The sequence below is a fragment of the Lutra lutra genome, chromosome 7, assembly GCF_902655055.1.
Source record: "Lutra lutra chromosome 7, mLutLut1.2, whole genome shotgun sequence".
In the NCBI taxonomy this organism is placed as follows: domain Eukaryota; kingdom Metazoa; phylum Chordata; class Mammalia; order Carnivora; family Mustelidae; genus Lutra; species Lutra lutra.
This window is the reverse complement of record NC_062284.1, coordinates 103,141,167-103,162,706: the sequence shown is the minus strand read 5'-3', so window position 1 is coordinate 103,162,706 and position 21,540 is coordinate 103,141,167. Positions and strand designations below refer to the sequence as shown.

Below are 21,540 nucleotides of genomic sequence, written 5' to 3'. Positions count from 1 at the left end.
AAGAGCAGGGAGGGGGTGCCACCTGCTAAAATCCTCCGTCATTCTCTGACAGCACTGGGAACAGGGTCTGGCAGCAATGTTCAAAAGAGGTCGTCGTCAGTGATTTCCAAGGCCCCTGAGGATCACATACCAAGATGCGTTGGGACATTCTTACCTTGTCCTCTGCTTTCAAGCAGCCCTGAGTTATGGCTTTGTGTCCCATGTGAAAACCAGATCCGGAATGGCTGATTTGGGAAAACCAACCAAAACAATTATCCTGTGCATCCACCTGGGCAAAGGTAGAACCGACAGCCAGTAACAATGCCAGCTGTGTTTTCCAGGCGCTTTCCACATGCCCAGCTGTACTCGAAATCCTGTGCGTGCAGATCTGCTTTAATCCTAAGTCATGAGCCATGACAAAGCTAGCAGGAAGGCGTGCTGAGACTGCCAGTCTAAAGCAAATCACAGGGGAGGAGGGCAGGCACTGGAAACTTCAGCCCAGAACACTCAACTGAAAAGCATTCCCACATACCTCCCTCCGCTGGGGCAAGTGGTGAGGAAGGGCACAGACAACATGACGGAAAGGTAGGCTCTTCTCAGCCTCTCCTTGTTTCTGGGTCACTGGCTCTGGCCGAGTGTGGTCAGAGGCGTCCTTATCATTGCCTGACAGGGACAGACCACTGAGAGACACTCTTCAGTGTTAGTATCCTGCCTTTTCAGGGAGCAGCTTGCCGACCGATAAGGGGCAGAAGGGGCAGAAGAGCCCAAGGCGGAGTCCAGTGTGGAAGCTGCTCTGTGGCCACCCAACACCTCTGCCACAGGTGACCCTTGCTCCACCTGGCACCGTCCTGTCCCACTCTGCTTGGCTGACCTAGCCAGAGCATACTCAACCTTTAACTGTACTTCGGGGCCATGACGGCCTGCACTCACCACTTCCCCCTCAGCTCTCCCCTGGAACATTCATCATGCTTCTCCACAGCGGGAGGCTGATGGGCTCTGATGGGTACCGGATTTCAAACCGACCTAGTTTTTAGGTCCTTCGCAGGAGCCTTCTGGGGCCCAATACCTTCCATCCCCACCCAGCATTACGTGACCACAGACTTAGGTGGTCATATCCTCACTGACTTCTTAATGGTGAACTAGTTATGCCAAGACAAGCTGTGAGGACATCCTCCAACAGGAGATGCAGCAGGTACTGGGAAGACAACAAATTCAAAATAAGCATAAAATGTTACAAAAATGTAAGCTCATAACGTTAAGATGGTCTTTTTTCCACAGCAGAAAAATAATTTTCTCTCCCCCATCCCCTAACAACTCAAAAATTTTTTAAATTCTTACGATTCAATTCACAACATAATTCTCCATTATTAATTACCTCAAAAAAGGAGGAAAAAAAATTGGCAACTCCGGTTCCATTTAAGATGCATGTTTTTATTGAAGTTAAAAAAAAAAAATTTGTAACCAGACAAAGAGTAAAGTAGACAAGAATGTTATAATCTGACTATATAATATCTTCTCATTCTTGGTGGATCACTAAAATATAACAGGATTGTTCTCTATGCTAATTATAAGGTTGTCCAGTTAAACCATTATTTGGTATCTTCAACAGGTTAACCTCTTAACTATTTTAGAGTTTCTTCTCAGAAACATTCATATATTATACAGGAAACATTCATAGTTTATTTGGGAAACATTCATATTTTATACAGGATGTACAAATTTAAGACGAGACAATTAAAAAAAAAAACAAAACCACACAACTGTAGCCGCAACACTATCCTAGCTGCATTGTGGGGATTATGTTCAGTCTGCTGTCCGCTATATACAACTGGATTTAATAGTGTTATTTACAGAGGGGCCAAAAGCACTCATCTAAGGTAAAGGCGCTCGGGTTTAATGTGCACTTTCATAGCCCTATGAAAACACAACCATTATATACACTGTAAACACCACAGGGCATGAAATCCATCTCCAACCACAAACTTCAGTCTCACAGATCAAGCATACAAGGGCTAAGGTAAGGTGCCTGACTTTTCCTTTGTAAGCATACTTTTCATCCAAGAGTGCTGCTCTTCTTTCCATAGGACGCTATTTGCTTATTTCAAATATGGTGCCAGTGCTTAAAACATTTCTGGAGCCCCTTTCGGGGGACTGCCTGCATAGTCTGCAATGAACTCTTCTGAACGTCCTTGATGGTGGCAAGTCTTCGTCCTTTGGGGGTGGATTTGATTTGGGAGAACAGGCATATTCACAGGCAAGTGAATCAAATTGTGGGATACCACCCTGGACCAATGGGAGGCGCCACTCTGAAACAATGAGACCAGTTTCCTTGTAGAGCTCATAAAGCAAGAGTTTAAAAAAATGCCTGAGCAATCATGGCCGTCCTCCTGGAGGAAGTACAGGTTCTCCTGGAGTGAGGGCTCTGAGAGGCAACATTCACTTGAATGGTAGATCTAGGTGGTGTTTCTCCATTTTAAAAATCTGTCCTTTTGTCACCTCTCTAGACTTCAGTACTCCTCTTCAGCTTCGGTCCCCTTTGCTTTCTTATGGATTGCCCGATTAAAGCTGTGGCAAGCAGGGACCCAGTGATTGTCGTGAAGCCCCAGCTTACAGCCGGGGAAGCCCTTCTGAGACCGGTGGCAGCACATCCAGTACCCTGGCCCGTAGGGCAATGCCTGGCAATAGGGCTTGGGATGCCACCGGCACAGGGACACGTCCCCCTTCACGTATTTCTTCTTGCACTGCTTGCAAGGGTCCTCTCTGTATCGAGGATCTCGCACCCAGCGGGAATCTGCCGGCCTGATGTTGTAGTATTCGATGATAAACTTGAAATAGCAGCAGGTACACTTGAGAGCCACTAAGCTCTTGGTGGGAAGTAACCTGAAGATTTTCACCATGAGGTGGTGGGGCAGAAATGCCATGTACTGCTGAGGCTCCAAAAGCTGCTGGATTTTAAACCTGGTCTCCAGAAAGTCATGAGACACTTGCTTCTTCCAACTGGACGTCTCAAGCACCGGTAACGTACTTTCCACAGGAGAGGCTGGCAGGACAAACGCATCAGGGGAAACACTTTTGTCCTCAGAGGTGCTGTCGCCCTCCGCAGCATCTCGAAGCTGGCCGGCCTCACGAGACTCCCTTGTGCCTTCACTCAACTGGGAACAGTCTGACTGGTGCTGACCAGGTGGCAAAAAAAACAACATCCCTGGAAGTGGGTCTTCACAGGACTTTAGACTAGAAGGCTGGCCCTGCTCTACCTTGGACACAGTGATACTAATGCACAAAGATTCCTTCCTTCTCTGCTCAGGATCCTGGCTCGGAAGCGGCACGAGCTCTCCGCTCATACAATCAACAGCATCCGTGCGCGACTCCGTGGCCTGAGAGCAGGTGTGAGGAGGAAAAGGTGACCCGGCAAGTTCCTCTGTCATTTCCACATCATACCTACTGCCATTCTTCATAGCACTGTGCTGATCTGACTCAAACTTTGCACTGTCTGTGAGGAAATTCACACTTGCTGGCAACGGGGGACAGCCCCCGGGAGCACCGTCCCATGCCTCATTCCCCTCAGGAGAACAACGGTCCGCTCGTGAGTGGCCACAGTCCACAGCTACAGACCCCACAGGATTCACCTGAGTGTCTGGTGCCTCCAAGGCGCCTTTGTTAGCTTTGCCTTCATCAGCCTGAGTGCCATTCGCCAGCAACACCCGGCCCACATTTCGACGGAAGCTGTTATTCCTCGAGAGGCTCCCAGGCTCGCGCTGGCTCTGCCGCTTCAGGCACTCGGACTCCAGCCGGGCTACCATGTCAAGCACACGGACTGGCTCACTCTGCGGCTCACCGACCTCAGGACTTCCTCTTTCTGTGGATTCCTCACAAGCTCCTGGAGCAGAAAAGGGCTCGGAGGCTGGGAGCACGCCTCTGGGCTGCCCGGGAAGCCTCAGCACAGCAGGTGCGCTGGTGCAGTTTTTCGTACAGGTAGCTAGCAGGGCACTGGCTCTCTGCTCAAGGAAGGCGACCATCTGGATGACTGACAGAGGCCTCCCGGCATAGATGCCATCGCCACTGTCACTCACATAATGCACAGAACAGTGCTCAATGCCACATGCAAAGGGCTCGGGCTGGTAGCACCTGCTGTTCACTTCCCTCATCCTTTCTAACTGTATTTTGGCTTTTTTAAGATCCCCTGATTTTTTCCTTCTTTTAGTAGCTCTCCCATCAATATCCCAAGAGCTTTTTATTTTCATAGATCCTATCCTATTGCTACACTGGTGGGCTGCAAAGAATGCAATTTTCTCCTTGGTATTTCCCGGTTTCACAACAGCCCAGATATCGAGCGGCCCTTCTCCGTCTTCACCCTGGTGGATTGTTGCAGATGGTGCATTCTTGGTTTTAACGTTCAAGCTGCTCTCTACAGGACTCTTCCCACTCATGCTGCACAGAACATTTGGAGAAAGAGTCCCAAAAGGCTTTCGCGATGACGCTTTACCAAGAGAGGGTGAAGGAAAGACACTCGGTTTCATGTAGTTAGCTTTGCGTTTTTCATCATTTATAGCTGCTCGGTGGCTCATAGGAGTTCTCAGAGTTTCCTTGCTGATTTCCAGAGGTCGCACTTTCTTCTGGAGTTTCCAGTATGGCTTTAGGTGCATAACAGAGGCTCTACAGGAAAGAAATACGTATTTGATTAAAATGGTACCTTTGTTCCTAGAAAAGTTTTTTTTTTTAACATGTAATCTCGGAGAGTTCTAGCGAGTAATAGAAACATTTTGTCAGGTCATTAAATCTTTACCATACCAACTCTCATTTCAGCCAGTTTTTAATATACAGATCAAGAATAACAAGGCATAAAAAAAAAAAATTAAAAAAAAAAAGAAAGAGAATAACAAGGCAAACCACTTTTTGTGGTGGGTGTACAGGCCAGAAAATAAATTGGTAAATTTGAGGCTGAATAGACAGTGAATTTCAGAAACTGACATTAGTTAACATTCTTACATAAAATTGGTCCTTTAAATGTTAAAAAAATAAATAACTTACTGAAAGCTTCCAAATACAAGGTACAGTATAGAAGGAAAAGATTAAAAGAACTGAACAGAATCCCTAGTGGACTGACACTATTTCTAAGTCATCACAGCTAGCATTTTATTGGCTGCAGTCTGTCAAAATATTGTACTGCTTTCTAAGCTTTTCTCTTACTAGTGAATATTTTAGATGTTTATAATTTTTCACCTGTTTATGTACTTTGCCCATCTACCAGTCCTGTTTTTTTTTAAGATTTTATTTATTTGAGAGAGCTAGAGAGCAAGAGAGTGCATGCACATGCGTGAGCAGGGAGTGGGCAGAGGGAGGGGGGAGAGAGAATTACAAGCCAACTCACACTGAGCAGGGAGCCCGACACAGGATTTGATCTCCTGACCCTAATATCATGGCCTGAGCTGATATCCAGAGTTGGATACTTCAACAGCTGAGCCACCCAGGCATGTCTAGTCTTTTTTTTTTTTTTTTTTTAAGATTTTATTTATTTTTCAGAAAGAGAGCACAAGCAGGAGAAGCAGCAGGCAGAACAGGCAGGAGAGGAGAAGCAGGCTCCCCACTGAGCAGGGAGCCCACTGCGGGGCTCGATCCCAGGACCCCGGGGTCATGACCTGAGGCGAAGGCAGATGCTTAACTGACTGAGCCACCCAGGCGTCCCTGATTGCCTCTAGTCTTGATTTTCTAAATCATCTATTTATATAAGCTCTTAACTATCAAATTTCCTCCAAATGCCTTAAATACAGAACCCATAATCCTGATTAAGTCTAAAAGCCATTTTGAACTAGTTCAAATGCCATTTTATTCCCTGACCAAGGCTGGAAGAGATGGGAGCCATCTTATAAATCAGAAAGATGATTACATGTCATTACACACATTACATGTGTGTTTTAGTCCTTGCTGTACCATTAATTAGCTAGACTTGGTGAGTTTACTTTGGATAAGTCACTTCCTCTCTGGGTCTGACTCGAAATGTTGACAGAGGGGTTAGAATACTAAAATACCTAATGATCTCATCAATTTTCACAGTAAAATAGTCATTGTTACCAGAATTGAGAAAAAGTGTTTTGTAGGGATGCCTGGCCTCCTACAAAATAAACCTATAAAATAAACATCAGCAATCAGCGGTTGGCGGCAAGAGCCCCCACAAGTCTAAGCATATGGAGTTTCCCTACTCTCACTTGTGGGGACACCAGTCTGGGACACACAAATTCAGCAACTTGGCATATTCCTCTATCGTTCACCGTATAACATTTAGTGAGTGCCTGCAACATGTCCGTCTCTATGATAATTGCTTTCAGATATTAATTCTAGTTGTCAAGGATGAAAGTGATCACCCAGGACAAGTTTGTTCACCTTTCAACTCTTAATTTCTTGAGTCTGGGCTCAGCTAAAAGAAGAAACAGGAATCTGAATATCTTCTAGCTAAGTGAAGAAAAATCTTGCGTTCAAGACAAAGCATCTTTTTTTTTTTTTAAAGATTTTATTTATTTATTTGACAGACAGAGATCACAAGTAGGCAGAGAGGCAGGCAGAGAGGGAGGAAGGGAAGCAGGCTCCCTGCCAAGCAGAGAGCCCGATGTGGGGCTCGATCCCAGGACCTGGGATCATGACCTGAGCCGAAGGCAGAGGCTTTAACCCACTGAGCCACCCAGGTGCCCCCAAAGCATCTTTTCATAGATATCCCTGAAATAGACTAGACTGGTTTGCTGATGACTTTTCCCAATTTCTATCCTAAATCTGTGATGTCCCCCCTTTCCTGCAGTATAGCATTTTTAATAGTTTTCTACCATTTGTTTATTTATGTTTTACAAAAAGACCCACTGAGAATCCAAGAACAAGATGAATACATATTTAAAAAGCAGATTAATTAATAAAAAGAGACATCTAGTGCTAACTCTCTGTGTCAATGATTTTCTGGTTTTTCATATTCCCTTCAACTCTTCTCTAAGTGAAAAAAGAAATGGAGATTGTTGAAAGATCCAATAAATTCTCACAAAATGATCTCATTAGAGTGTCTGTGAATAAATTTAAACTTCAGCAATGTGTGTGCCATTCTGCAATGCACAGTATGTTCTCTTCGCCTTCTTCCCCCACACATTATTTTGGGTGCTATTATTGATAGGCAGGGACATTAAGAAGAAACTAATGTAATTATGGAAGGCTTTTGTTTGAAATTCATTAACCTGTGAAGTCAGCTCAACTGACACATTGCTAGCGGACAGGGTTTTAGCAGTATTAAAATAGGAGATGATCCCAGGGAACAGAAGTGAGAACTGGGAAGGAGAAAAGCCAGTGAGGTCATTGGATACAAAGAGGGTGACTGCTGGGGAGTCTGTGGGACCCCTGAAGGAAGCACAACAATTAGGTATGGGCTCTTGTCCCGTACTTAAAGGCTGCACAGAATATCAGCCTCCCTCCTTCTTTTGCTGGGCTTGAAGGTCCTGAAGCAGAAAACAGAAAAGTGTTGGCGAGACTTAGAGTGAAGTGAGAAATTGGAAACCTGAGTTTGGGTTGAAATCAGTGTAGACCAGGAGAGTCTGATGCAGGGCACCAGGGGCATCTGCCACAAAACCTGTAAGATAGCAGATTTCCATCTCTAACAGATTACACCAGATGGTGGCGCTGTGCCCACCCCCACCGCACCCCCACAAACACAGACCAGCACTGTGGAAAGCTCCAGCCAGGTTTCCATGGTTGTCAATCTCTCCATCACAATTGTACTTTAATGTTCACCATAATAAAGTCCTGTTCTCTTGTAATTAAACAAAATGAAGGGCTCTAGCACCTACCTACACATGAGTGTTCCTTAGACAATCAGAAATATCCTTGTAAAAAATTAAGATCCCTGGGCTCAATGATTCAGAACTTCTGGGATTGGATCCAGAATTTCTGCCATCTGTTTTTATTAAATTTAGCTTGGAAAGGATTAAAGGTCATTGTTAGATCTGCTGTAAGACTGTCAGTGGGGTTCTGGATGTGGGCTGAGGAAGAACTGTCCAACAGAAAGCCCTGCAGGTAACATGTACCGAAGCATCTATTCTAACAGCTGGTTAAAGACAAACTATTTACAGGGCACCTGGGGGGCTCAGTCATTAAGCGTCTGCCTTTGGCTCAGGTCATGATCCCAGGGTCCTGGGACAGAACCTCTGCAGGAAGCCTGCTTCTCCCTCTCCCACTCCCCCTACTTGTGTTCCCTCTCTCACTGTGTCTCTCTCTGTCAAATAAAAAAATAAAATCTTAAAAAAAAAAGACAAGCCCATTTTCTTACTTGTTATGTTTTCCTTAAAACACACACACGCAAAAATCAATGGCCTTTTTATTGCCAAATTTCCTCTTTAACACCAACTCTTCAGTTTGACACTGCTTCTTCCCAGCTCTCTTCTCTTCTTCCCCAGCCTTAAATGTCCATGTTCCGCAGAGTTCCTTCTTTTTCTAGACCATTATTACTCAGGCTACATATATAAGTGCTGTCTTGTAGTTCATACTGATGACTCGCCAGTGGTGTGCTATCCCAAACTTCATATCCTATTGCCTGCCTCACAGACATTGCTGGATGTCAGAAACACTCTCAAAAATCAACACAACTAGTTAATGAAAGCATCAAGTACCTAGAATCAAGCCAGAAAGTTGGGTCACTTAAAGATCCCCTCCCCACCCCAAACCATATCCAATCACTAAGTCACTAAAATGCTCCCCCTCCTTTCTCAAGAAACAAGAAAGTTCTCAAATATACAACCTAATATACCTAAAGGAGCTGGAGAAAGAACAGCAAATAAAGCCTCAAACCTAGTAGGAGAAGAGAAATAACAAAGATCAGAGCAGAAATCAATAAAACAGAAACCAAAAGAACAGTAGAACAGATCAATGAAACTAGGAGTTCGTTCTTTGAAAGAATTAATAAAACTGATAACTGCCTGGTCAGACTTATCAAAAAGAAAAAAGGCCAAAATTAATAAAATCATGAATGAAAGAGGAGCGATCACAACCAACACCAAAGAAATACAATTACAAGAACATATATTAGGAACAACTATACGCCAGAAATAGATGCATTCCTAGAGATGTATAAACTATCAAAACTGAACCAGGAAGAAATAGAAAGCCTGAAAAGACCTATAGCCAGTAAGGAAATTGAAACAGTAATTAAAATCTCCCAACAGGGGTACGTGCACCCGAATGTTTATAGCAGCAATGTCTACAATAGCCAAACTATGGAAAGAACCTAGATGTCCATCAACAGATGAATAGATAAAGAAGATGTGGCATATATACACGATGGAATACTATGCAGCCATCAAAAGAAATGAAATCTTGCCATTTGCGACGATGTGGATGGAACCAGAGGGTATCATACTTAGCGAAATAAGTCAATCAGAGAAAGACAACTATCATATGATCTCTCTGATATGAGGAAGTGGAGATGCAACATAGAGGGTTAAGGGGGTAGAAGAAGAATAAATGAAACAAGATGGGACTGGGAGGGAGACAAACCATAAGTGACTCTTAATCTCACAAAACAAACTGAGGGTTGCTGGGGGGAGGAGGGTTGGGAGAAGGGGGGTGGGGTTATGGACATTAGGGAGGGTATGTGCTATGGTGCTGTGAAGTGTGTAAACCTGGCGATTCACAGACCTGTACCCCTGGGGATAAAAATATATGTTTATAAAAAAAATAAAAAAATAAAAAGATCACTGATCCACAAAAAAAAAAAAAAAAAAAAAAAAAAAAAAAATCTCCCAACAAACAAGAGCCCAGGGCCAGACGGCTTCCCAGGGGAATTCTACCAAATATTTAAAGAATAATTAGTACATATTCTCCTGAAACTGTTCCAAGAAATAGAAATGGAAGGAAAACTTCCAAACTCATTTTATGAGGCCAGCATTACCTTGATCCCAAAAACAGAGACCCGATCAAAAAGGAGAATTATAGACCAATAACCCTGATGGATATGGATGCAAAAATTCTCACCAAAATACTAGCCAACAGGATCCAACAGTACATTAAAAGGATGATTCACCATGACCAAGTGGGATTTATTCCTGGGCTAAAAGGTTGGTTCAATATCTGCAAGTCAATCAATATGATACAATACATTAATACAAGAAAGAACAAGAACCATACGATCCTTTCAATAGATGCAGAAACAATATTTGACAGTATACAGCATCCTTTCTTGATCAAAACTCTTCAAAGAGAGGGAAAGATGGAACATACCTCAATATCATAAAAACCATATGGGAAAAGCCTATAGCAAATATCAGTCTCAATGGGGAAAAACTGAGAGCTTTTCCTCTAAAGTCAGGAACAAGGCAGGGCTGTCCACTATGACCACTGCTATTCAACAGAATACTAGCAGTCCTAGCCTCAGCAATCAGACAACAAAAAGAAATAAAAGGCATCTGAATCGGCAAAGAGGTAAACTCTCACTCTTTGCAGATGATATTATACTTTATGTGGAAAACCCAAAAGGTTCCACTCCAAACTGCTGGAACTCATACAGGAATTCAGTAAAGTGTCAGGATATAAAATCAATGCACAGAAATCAGTTACATTTCTATACAGCAACAACAAGACAGATGAAAAGAGAAATCAAGGAGTCAATCCCATTTACAACTGCACCCAAAACTGTAAGATACCTAGGAATAAATCTAACCAAAGAGGCAAAGAATCTGTACTCAGAAAACTACAGAACACCCATGAAAGAAATTGAGGAAGACACAAAAATGGAAAAATGTTCCACAATAATGGATTGTAAGAACAAATACTGTGAAAATGCCTATGCCACCTACAGTGATCTACACATTTAATGCAATCTCTATCCAAATACCATCAGCTTTTTTCTAAGAAATGGAACAAATAATCCTAAAATTTGTATGGAGCCAGAAAAGACCCCGATTAGCCAGAAGAATGTTGAAAAAGAAAACCAAATCTGGTGGCATCACAATTCCAGACTTCAAGCTCTATTACAAAGCTGTCATCATCAAGACAGTATGGTACCAGCACAAAAAATGACACACAGATCAATGGAACAGAATAGAGAGCCCAGAAATGGACCCTCAACTCTATGATCAACTAATCTTGGCAAAGCAGGAAAAGAATGTCCAATGGAAAAAAGAAAGTCTCTTCAACAAATGGTGTTGGGAAAACTGGGGACAGCCACATGCAAAAGAATGAAACTGGACCACCTCCTTACACCACACACACAAAAAAGACTCAAATGGATGAAAGACCTACATGTAAAGCAGGACTCCATCAAAATCCTTGAGGAGAACAGAGGCAGCAACCTCTTCGACCTCAGCCGCAGCAACTGCTTCCTAGAAACATCACCAAAGGTAAGGGAAGCAAGGGCAAAAATGAACTGCTGGGACTTCATCAAGATAAAAAGCTTTTGCACAGCAAAGGAAACAGTCAACAAAACCAAAAGACAACCAACAGAATGGGAGAAGATATTTGCAAATGACAAATAAGATAAAGGGCTCGTATCCAAAATCTATGAAGAACTTACACCCAAAGAACAAATAATATGATTAAGAAATAGGTAGAAGACATGAACAGACATTTCTGCAAAGAAGACATTCAAATGGCCAACAGACACATGAAAAAGTGTTCAATATCACTCGGCATCAGGGAAATACAAATCAAAACCTCAGTGAGATACCACCTCATACCAGTTACAATGGACTAACATTAACAAGTCAGGAAATGACAGATGTTGGCGAGGATGCAAAGAAAGTGGAACCCTCCTACACTGGTGGGAATGAAAGCTGGTATAGCCAATCTGGAAAACAGTATGGCAGTACCTCAAAAAGTTGAGAATAGAGCGAACCTATGACCCAGCAATTACACTACTGGGTATTTACCCCAAAGATACAAAGGTAGTGATCCAAAGGGGCACCTGCACCCCAATGTTTACAGCAGCAATGTCCACAATAGCCAAACTATGGAAAGAGCCTAGATGTCCATCAACAGATGAATATATAAAGAAGATGTGGTACATATATACAGTGGAATATTATGCAGCCATCAAAAAACGAAATCCTGCTATTTCCGACGACACCAGTGGAACTAGAGGATATTACGCTAAGCGAAATAGGTCAACTGAAGAGAAGGAAACTATCTTGTGATCTCACTGAAATGAAGAATTTGAGAAACAAGACAGAGAATCATGGGGGAAGGGAGGGAAAAATGAAACAAGACAAAACCAGAGAGGGAGACAAACCATAAGAGACTCAATCTCAGGAAACAAACTGAGGGTTGCTGGAGTGGAGGGAGATAGGAAGGATGGGGTGGTTGGGTTATGGACCCTGGGGAGGGTATATGCTATGGTGAGTGCTGTGAATTGTGTAAGACTGATGAATCACAGACCTGTACCCCTGAAACAAATAATACATTATATGTTAATTTTTAAAAAGTTACAGCCTCCAAAAAAAATAGATAAATAGATAAATAAACAAAATGCTACCTCTTCATTTATGGCACAAATGCCCTAGTTTAAGCAGCCATCCCATCTCTGCTACATGATCGCTACCTATAAGAAAGCCTAATCTCTTTACTGATGGAATGTGAAGTGGAACCTACCCAGCCCACCTATCAGCTTCATTCCCACTTTGCCCTACCGTACTTCACACTTTGGGAGCTTGTGCACAGAACTGCTACTATAGGACCCAGTAGTAGATGAAGGCCAACCATAACACTTAAGATGCAAATTTTAAAGCAACCAGAACAATAAAACTAACATAACAGCTTCAACATTGTTTTCATACTAACCACCATCCATTTGCTACTATCTATTGATTATAAGGAATTTACTGAACATTCTGGGCTGGATACTACTTGTGCAATTTCTAAGTAAGACATAGTCGCTGCCCTTAAGAAGACAGAAAAGTCAATAAGCTATTACAATAGAATGTGATGTGTGTTTATGAAGAGAGTACGGGTGCTGGGAGAGCCCATTCATGGGGGTGGGGAGGACAACACACAAATGGAAGGGGTGTAGGAAGGGACGAGATGGAACCACCAATACCAAGCTGAGTCTTGAGGGTAGAGAAATAAACAGGTCAGAGAATCCCTGATTTTCTAAGCTGAGCCCTAAAAGAGGATACAACAAAGTCCTAAGAGGTTCAAAAGTAGATGAGGCTTTTAGGAAACTGAGGTAAGTGAGAAACAGTCAGTCTAGCTAAGGTGCTGTGAGCAGAGAGACAACAAGTAAATGGATTAATAAGCAACAACAGACAGGAACTTTAGCTGCTGGTTGTAAGTGGAAGTTGAGGGAGAGGTATCAAGGATGGGTCCTCAGCTTATGGTTTCAGCAACTGGATGAAGAGTGGCACCTTTTACTGAGATAGTGAAAAAGGTGGCTAAGCATTTTGGAGCAGGGGAAGAGAGGGAAGTTCGGTTGTTTTTGTTTTGGTTTAAAAATTTTCTTTATTTATTTGACAAGCAGGCAGAGAGGCTGGCAGAGAGAGAGGGGGAAGCAGGCTCCCCACCGAGCAGAGAGCCCAACATGGGGCTCAATCCCAGGACCCTCAGATCATGACCTGAGCCAAAGGCAGAGGCTTAACCCACTGAGCCACCCAGGCACCCCTGGTAAGTTTGGTTTTAAAAAGTGTTGTCCGCAAGACAGATATCTAGTAGACAGACTGACACAGGTCTGGCCAAGAAAAACTTTAGATTTTTGGTGTCCCCCTGTACGAATGACAGTGGGTGACTAGGGCAGAGCCAGAAGTTCACGGTGTAGTTGTGACTCGAAGGTGATAAACTGAACCTTAGCAACTCCTTCACAAAGCATGGCTGTGAAGGAGAAAGTCTTTGTATGCACCTGTCACCTTATCCTTTCCAGGAATAAGGTGAGATATAACAATGAATCAATTAAAACTTGAACAACTTTCCTCCACTGAAGGCCAAAACTGTTTTCAAATAATTCCAGTATTCCTTTAAACTCTAACTTCTTTTTTTTTTTTTAAATAGATTGATTGATTAGACAGAGAGAGTGAGCACAAGTAGAGCAGCAGAGGGAGAGAGAGAAGCAGGCTCCCCACTGAGCAGAGAGCCTGATGTGGGGCTCAATCCCAGGACCCTGGGATCATGACATGAGCCGAAGGCAGCCGCTTAACCAACTGAGCCACCCAGGCGCCCCCTTTTTAGACTCTAACTTCTGTTTTCAGCTTTAAAAGGCTAGAAAAACTCTCGCCTTTAAACAAAGTATACAATCCCAAAATGGAACCATGGAAGAGAATTTAACTTTGAAGAAAAAAGTGCTTGGATAAATCCCAAAGTTGAAAGAATCATACTAACTTTAGTCTGGGGGCGGGGGACTTGACCAATGACAATGGCAACATGGCATCAGAACAGGAGAAAGGATGAGATTTCTCCCACTGCTAATAATAGGCTTAGTGCTAACAGGAAGCCTAAAAATCAAAAGCAGATGCCTGTTTTCTAACTTGTCACTCTTAGTATATAGCTTTGCCTATCAAAACAGGTTAGAAGATATTTCCTGTTTCTTTCCCTTCATTAAAGGTACAGGAATGCACTCCAAAAAGAAATCAACTTTTATTAGAACAGTAATGGGGGTGGGTGCCTGGGTGGCTCAGCCCATTAAACGTTTGGCTCAGGTCATGATCTCAGGGTTGTGAGATTAAGTCCCATGTCCTGTTCCATGCTTAGCACGGAGTATGTTTAAGATTCTCTCCCTTTCCCTCTCCTCCCTCTCTGCCCCTCTCTCCACACACCCATGTTCTGTCTCTCCCTCTCAAATAAAACCTTTAAAAAAAAAAGAATAGTAAGAGCCACTCTTCCTTTACAAAAGCCCAGAGGAGGGGTGCCTGGCTGACTCAGTCGGTAGGGCATGCAACTCTTGATCTCAAGGATCCTGAGTTCAAGCCCCACATCCGGCATGGAACCTACTTAAAAAGGCCAGAGGAATTAAAATAGACCAGTCCTTGAAAGACCATTCCCATGACACCTTTAGAGGGGATAAAAGTGTACAGTAAGTAAATTCATTGTTTCTTTAAAAATGTAAAAGCTGGGGCACCTGGGTGGCTCAGTGGGTTAAAGCCTCTGCCTTCGGCTCAGGTCATGATCCCAGGGTCCTGGGATGGAACCCCGAATCAGGCTCTCTGCTCCGCAGGGAGCCTACTTCCTCCTCTCTCTGCCTGCCTCTCTGCCTACTTTTGATCTTTGTTGGTTGAATAAATAAATAAAATCTTTAAAAAATAAAAATTAAAAAATAAATAAATAAATAAATAAATAAATAAATAAATAAATACTGTAAAAGCTTCCAGAGAGTGGTGCTTGGGTGGCTCAGATAGTTAAGCATGTGCCTTTGGCTCAGGTCATGATCTCCAGATCCTAGGCTTGAGCCCAGGACTGAGCCCCCCATGGGTATCCCTGCTCAGCAGGGAGTCTGTTTCTCCCTCTCCCTCTCCCTCCCACCCTGCTTCTGCTCTCTAAGTCTCTCAAAAAGTCTTTAAAAAAAAAAAAAAAAGCGTCAGAGAACATCTTAAAACCAACTTCTTTTTATGATTAACAAATCCAGCAGAACACTGCATGTATACATAATGAAATCTTTGTTTTTGCAAATGAAGCAATAAAGCTATTATAATGACTTTTGAAGCCCCATAACTAGATAGTGGTGGAATTAGGATGAGAATTAGGTAAGAGTCTCCTGGATCTATTTTCCTTGCTACAAAATCAAACAAAAAATATAAAAAAGCTAGGTCCAATTATGACACAAATAAAATTAAATAATTCTCAGAGCATCTATTCAAAGAGCTTTTTATCTTTCAAATTGGGTCAGTTTTTCTTCAGTGCCACATAAAACCTCAACACCGAACTGTGATGAATTAAAACAGACATACCACATCACATAAGAAGCCATATAATCTAAAATATGTAGAAATGACTTCTATGGCTGTTAAAGTAGAAAAAGTTCCAAGACCAGGAGGGCGTGAATACAGGTGGAGTCATAAGAAAGGACTTCCCTTCATAGGCCTCTAAACACTGACAGAATGCATCCAACTCCCACTGAGTGCCTTAACAAAAACAAAACAAAACAAAACAAAAACCCTGAACAAACTAAGCCAGAAAAGACAGTAATTCTCAAACTGACCTCCAAAATATTGGGGCTGGGGGACTAACATTCTGGGGGGAGGGAGTTCCCTCCTTTTTTTCAAGGAACATCTCTAAAGCCATCTCATGGGATCTTTGAACTTCGCCGGGGGAGGGCTGGATGGTTAACAGTGCACAATTTAATTGAAAAATCCTTTACTGTCTGTTAAAAGATATCGAGCAATGAATAGATTAGCTTTTGGAAGCACGTGCATAGTTTTCCAGAACTCACTGCTCACAGCTTTCATCATTCTTAAAATTCACATTTTTCCCCCCAGTTTGGAAGCCAGTTGAATTTCTGATGGAGTTTCCTTACAATAGGGTGGCTGGGCAGGGGTAGCCAGACCCTCCCCCTGCTGCCCGGAGATTCGGGGGTAGGAGCAGAAACAAAGTTTAAGGCTGAGGTTGCCCCTGTGTCCTGGATGCAACAACCCGGAAAATCATGTTAATCAAGAAAACATAACTCCTGGGGCGCCTGGGTGGCTCAGTGGGTTAAGCCGCTGCCTTCGGCTCAGGTCATGATCCCAGGTCCTGGGTTCGAGCCACACATCGGGCTTTCTGCTCAGCAGGGAGCCTGCTTCCTCCTCTCTCTCTGCCTGCCTCTCTGCCTACTTGATTTCTCTCTGTCAAATAAATAAATAAAATCTTTAAAAAAAAAAAAAAGAAAAGAAAAGAAAACATAACTCCCTCTGAACTCTGATACTGCATCCCCCACCAAAAAAATCAAATGAACAAAAATAAGATGCTCAAGCCACGGCTCTAAGGATGATAGACCCTTGTCCATGCCACAATGTTGTTGCTACCAGAAGTCCTCGATCAACCCTGGACTCTGTCATCACCTGGGGTCACAAGGAATAGGACCACTCGTCGGGAACACCATCCCTGCTTGCTGTGGGTTCCAGTGATGTCCCTGGGGAGTGGCAAGGAGCTGAAGTACTCAGTGAGGAAGAACAGGAAATACAGCACATACATGCTTCATGGTTATCTAATATAGATTCTGTATCATGATTAAAGACCAAACAAAGCTAACTTCCCAAGGGGGTGCCTGGGTGGCTCAGTCAGTTAAGCATCTGCCTTCAGCTCAGGTCATATCAGGATGGAGCCCTGGGGGCTCCCTGCTCAGTGGGGAGTCCGCTTCTCCCTCTCCCTCTGACCCTTCTCTCTGCTTGTGTTCTATCTCAAATAAATGAAATATTTAAAAAAAAAAAAAAAAACTAACTTCCCCAAAACAAAAGTGTATGATAAGCCTGATGGGACAATAAAGTATCTAAAACATACCAAAAAGGAGTATTATAAGTTGGGAAGGGTAGCCACTACTTTGCTCTTCTATTGTGATCACAACAGAAGCAATTAAATACCTAACAGTTTTACAGTACTGCAAAATACTGAGTGATCAGTTTACATGGATCCTCCTTTCCCCTTTTCCTGGAGTAGAGAAGAAGGGGGAGAGGAGGCTAGAGGAAAGAACGCTTGCTCAGGCTATTCTGATTTATAAAGTAACAGTTGGGGATAGAGACAAACTGAAATATTACGTTTTGTTAAGCTTACCATGTTTATATTAATTCAGTTAACAGTTTACAAAGTTATTTCCTATTGTTCCTGTGACATAATGCCAAACACCTAACTCTGGCGTATCATAATTCATTGTTACCTGAGCTGATGAGAAATTTACAATTTGGTAGCTCCCACTAGAATGAACATCAAAATCCAATGAAACCCAATAAAGTTTAGTCCCCCCCAATCACTGATTATATACTGAAAAGTACACTGAGCATTACCATAAAAATTTCACCTCCATAGATTTTCAGATATTTAGCTTTCCTGTTAAAACCTTATTTTCCTATTCTAATATTTCTTAAAGAAAACATTGGAAAAGAAAATCTAGCAAAATTTTACTCCTTGAGTGACCTGATGCTTTTTACTTTGAAAGCAGTCATTCTTCCATATATACATTTTATATAAATTTAACATATTTTAAGGCAATACTTTCTTTGAAAGTAATGCAGTCCTTTCAAAGAACTGATCAGAGCTTTAACATATATCCTATTTGACCAAATATAACTTGGACATAAAGACGTCAACTCTCCTAGGAAATAAATTTTAAAGATTTTAAGGCCAACCACAAACACAGTTCAACAATCCATCAGATGCCAAATAACGTTTGATATGAAAAATCAGAGAACAGCACAAATCTAGAGTGTATATGCAACAGCACACCACAAGTCTGCCAACATACATATACCCTGTGTTGGGCCTTGATCTTGAGCATAGTACAACAGCCTATTGGGCACAGGCTGGCCCCTGATGTGTAAATGAATTTAAAAATGGCTTATCCCTCAGGAAAGAAAAAAAGAGGCAAAAAAGTAAAACTTCAGGGTAGCAAATATTAATGCACCAACCAAAACTGTTTGCAGTATCAATGCAGACAAAAGATCTGGCAAGCATGTATTTCATGGAGCACTGGGTGTGGTGCATAAACAATGAATCTTGGGACACCAAAAAAGTAAAATTAAGTTAAATTAAAATAAATTAAATTAAATAAAATAAAGACTTCTGTCAGCAATCCTGGCTGAGGTGGAAGGGGTGGGGGAATTACTTCAGAAACAGGGCCCATGGTATCGACAGAAGAAATAAAGCCTAAGCCACAGACCTGTGCCAAACTGTTCAGGAATTACTCTTCTTTCTATCACATTCCCTAGGATCTGTTGAACCCAGACTGAAGTGGCAGTCTATGCACTGGCTGTTCAAAGTACACTTTACAAAGAAATGAGGCTTATGGTCAAAAGGAAACTGGAAAAGTTGCTGTTCTATCGCCTGTTTTTTGAGTTTACCAAAGCCAACTTAAATCCTGGTGTTAAAAATGAGTATTCCCAAAAAGTAAATGTGACAAATCTATACTACACCACATACATACACACACACACACACACATACACAAACACACATGCACAAATCATTAGGCAACAGGAGCCCAAACTGTCTTATTATTGGACAAAAAAATCACATACCAGAGTTTATGCACTTATCTTAAATCTCATATAAAACTATCCCTTGAGTATACAGAGGGTCTGTCTTCGCCTTTATATCCCCATGTCCATTCAGTTCTGCAGAATTTGACTAAGCCCGGAATTGCTAAAGCCAAACAGGAAAGACAGTGGTTTACAAACAAGGTATATAGAACTCTCAATTACAGGGTAAACTTTGGGCCTTCAGGACCAGCTTTACATAAATCCGGAATCTGACAAGTCAAGAGGGTTAAAAGAGCTCTTATATGTCCTATCCTCTGAAATTCCTGGAAGTATGTATTTACTTAACACGGCTGTAATCATATTATACATAAAATGTTATACTTTTCACATCATGAATATTTTCCATGTTACTACATGGCCCGGAAACCAATCAATTGTAAATGTCTAGGTGCCCGAATTTAATAAACTATTCCACCCAACCCTGGACGTTATAATGTAAACTTCATGGATGCACTCTCTTAGGCACAGAAAATTCCCAGAAGTGGAATTCCTGAGTCAGAGTGTGACTATTTTTATGACTGGGTATACCTTGCCCAACCACTTTCCAGTAGAGCTAATTTACACTGCCACTACCAGGGAAAATCATGCCAGTTTTATGGGCAAAAGTTCTGTTGTTTAAAGTGAAAGAAAGAAATGTAGACTTAGAGATAAAAGATACAAATAAGTGAGATGACAAAAATCTGTTTTTACTTCTAGAATAATAGCTCTAACAGCTCTAAAATGTTTACTGTGCCAAACACTGTTCAAAGCTCACAATCCCCCTAAAAACCTAACAAATGCATACTCTTATTATCTCTCATTGTAGATGAAAAATCTAAAGCAGAGGGAGGTTAAGAAGCTTGCAGCAAGCACGTCAAGAAGTCTGGATGTTGGGGCGCCTGGGTGGCTCAGTGGGTTAAGCCGCTGCCTTCGGTTCAGGTCATGATCTCAGGGTCCTGGGATCGAGTCCCACATCGGGCTCTCTGCTCAGCAAGAAGCCTGCTTCCCTCTCTCTCTCTCTCTCTGCCTTCCTCTCCGTCTACTTGTGATCTCTCTCTGTCAAATAAATAAATAAAAATCTTTAAAAAAAAAAAAAAGAAGAAGAAGTCTGGATGTTCACAGTTAGGAGTCAAAGTATGCTCTTACCTACCACATTATGAAATGAGGACGGGAAGCCAATGAGGAACACAGGGATGGGGCACTCCCTACCACTAAGCTTATTCTCGACATCAGACATGAAGACTGAAGTCTAACTGTGAGAGGAAGAAGAATTTGGGTTATGGGTTCAGTTCTGGGTGCCCAAATTTGATAACCTACCTAAAATAAAACTATTCATTTATTAAAATACTTAACTTCCCTTTAAGTGTTAGACTAGACCTTGGGGCTTCAGCAAGAAGACAACTGACAGAATTCCTGACCTCCTGGCAAACTTGAGAAACATACACGGATCCCTTTGCTTTTGATTAATTTGCAAATTTAAAAATGTGCAGAATAAAGTCAGACATCACTAGGAGCACTCGAATTCTATTTCTGGCAAAGAGAAACTTCAAAAAGTGAATGCAAATATGACAGTCTGGAACAGAGGCTGGAGTACAGATGATATTACCAGAGAATAAGGCTGAGCTGGAATGACTGTACGGAAAACACACAGGAGAATACACACAGCACTACTCTCGTATTGATTTATAATAGACTTAATTATAAAAATTAGTTCCAACGAATGAGAAGTGGTAGAGAACAGAAGATATGACATTAAAATATAACCACAGGCAAATGGGAAATTACAAAATGGTCAAGAATAAGGCCAAAAGAATAAGAATATTAATATCTATTATATTTAGATTTCATAGGTCCTACCATCTCTTTCCAGTACTAGATTATGTGAAGCTATACACAACATCTCATCATTACCCCATAAATGCACTGGGGCAAAAAGAAATAGTAACCTTGCTGTATTTCTTATTGACACTCAACTACCACCTCATCATGAGTGTGTCAGTTTGCTTGAGCTGTGATACAAAAGCCACAGACTGCATGGCTTAAACAACAGAAAAGTTACTTTTCACAGTTCTGGAGGCTGAAAGTCCAAGACCAAGGTGACAGTGGGTTTTGTTTTGTTTTGTTTTTTTCCTAAGGCCTTTCTTCTTTGCTTGCAGATGGCTACCTTTTCACTGTATCCTCATAGGATCTTTCCTCTGGGTACACATGCCTCTGGTGTCTTTCTCTTATGTTCAAAATTCCTCTTTTCTCTAAAGACACCAGTTAAATTAGACTAAGGCCCAACTGGTCTACTTCTTTTAACTTAATCACTTAAAAAAAAAAAAAAAATAGGGTCCACACACAGAGTGAGGAGCCTGAGCTGAGATCAAAAATCAGACTGGGCCACCCAGGAGTCCCCTTGATCACCTCTTTAAAAGACCTC

General features: G+C 42.1%; 1 protein-coding gene and 1 long non-coding RNA gene across 9 annotated transcripts in view; one reads left to right on the top strand and one right to left on the bottom strand.

Annotated features, from left to right (window-relative positions):
- The first annotated feature begins 442 nt into the window (after positions 1-442).
- Positions 443-20,291, top strand: LOC125103994 (uncharacterized). Its single transcript, XR_007128554.1, has 3 exons — positions 443-564; positions 19,945-19,991; positions 20,217-20,291. It is a non-coding gene; the product is annotated as an uncharacterized LOC125103994 (long non-coding RNA).
- FBXO34 (F-box protein 34) overlaps positions 1,390-21,540 on the bottom strand; it is a 144,266-nt gene continuing 124,115 nt past the window's right edge. For 5 of the 8 annotated variants that reach the window (XM_047736128.1, XM_047736126.1, XM_047736131.1 and 2 more), the window contains one exon: positions 1,390-4,632. In XM_047736128.1, coding sequence (XP_047592084.1) covers positions 2,487-4,622 — 2,136 coding nt within the window. In that variant the 5' untranslated portion in view covers positions 4,623-4,632 and the 3' untranslated portion in view covers positions 1,390-2,486. Of the gene's footprint in view, positions 4,633-19,118; positions 19,143-20,264; positions 20,377-21,540 lie in introns of those variants that run through there. The other 3 variants (XM_047736130.1, XM_047736132.1, XM_047736133.1) reach the window with 3 other exon arrangements.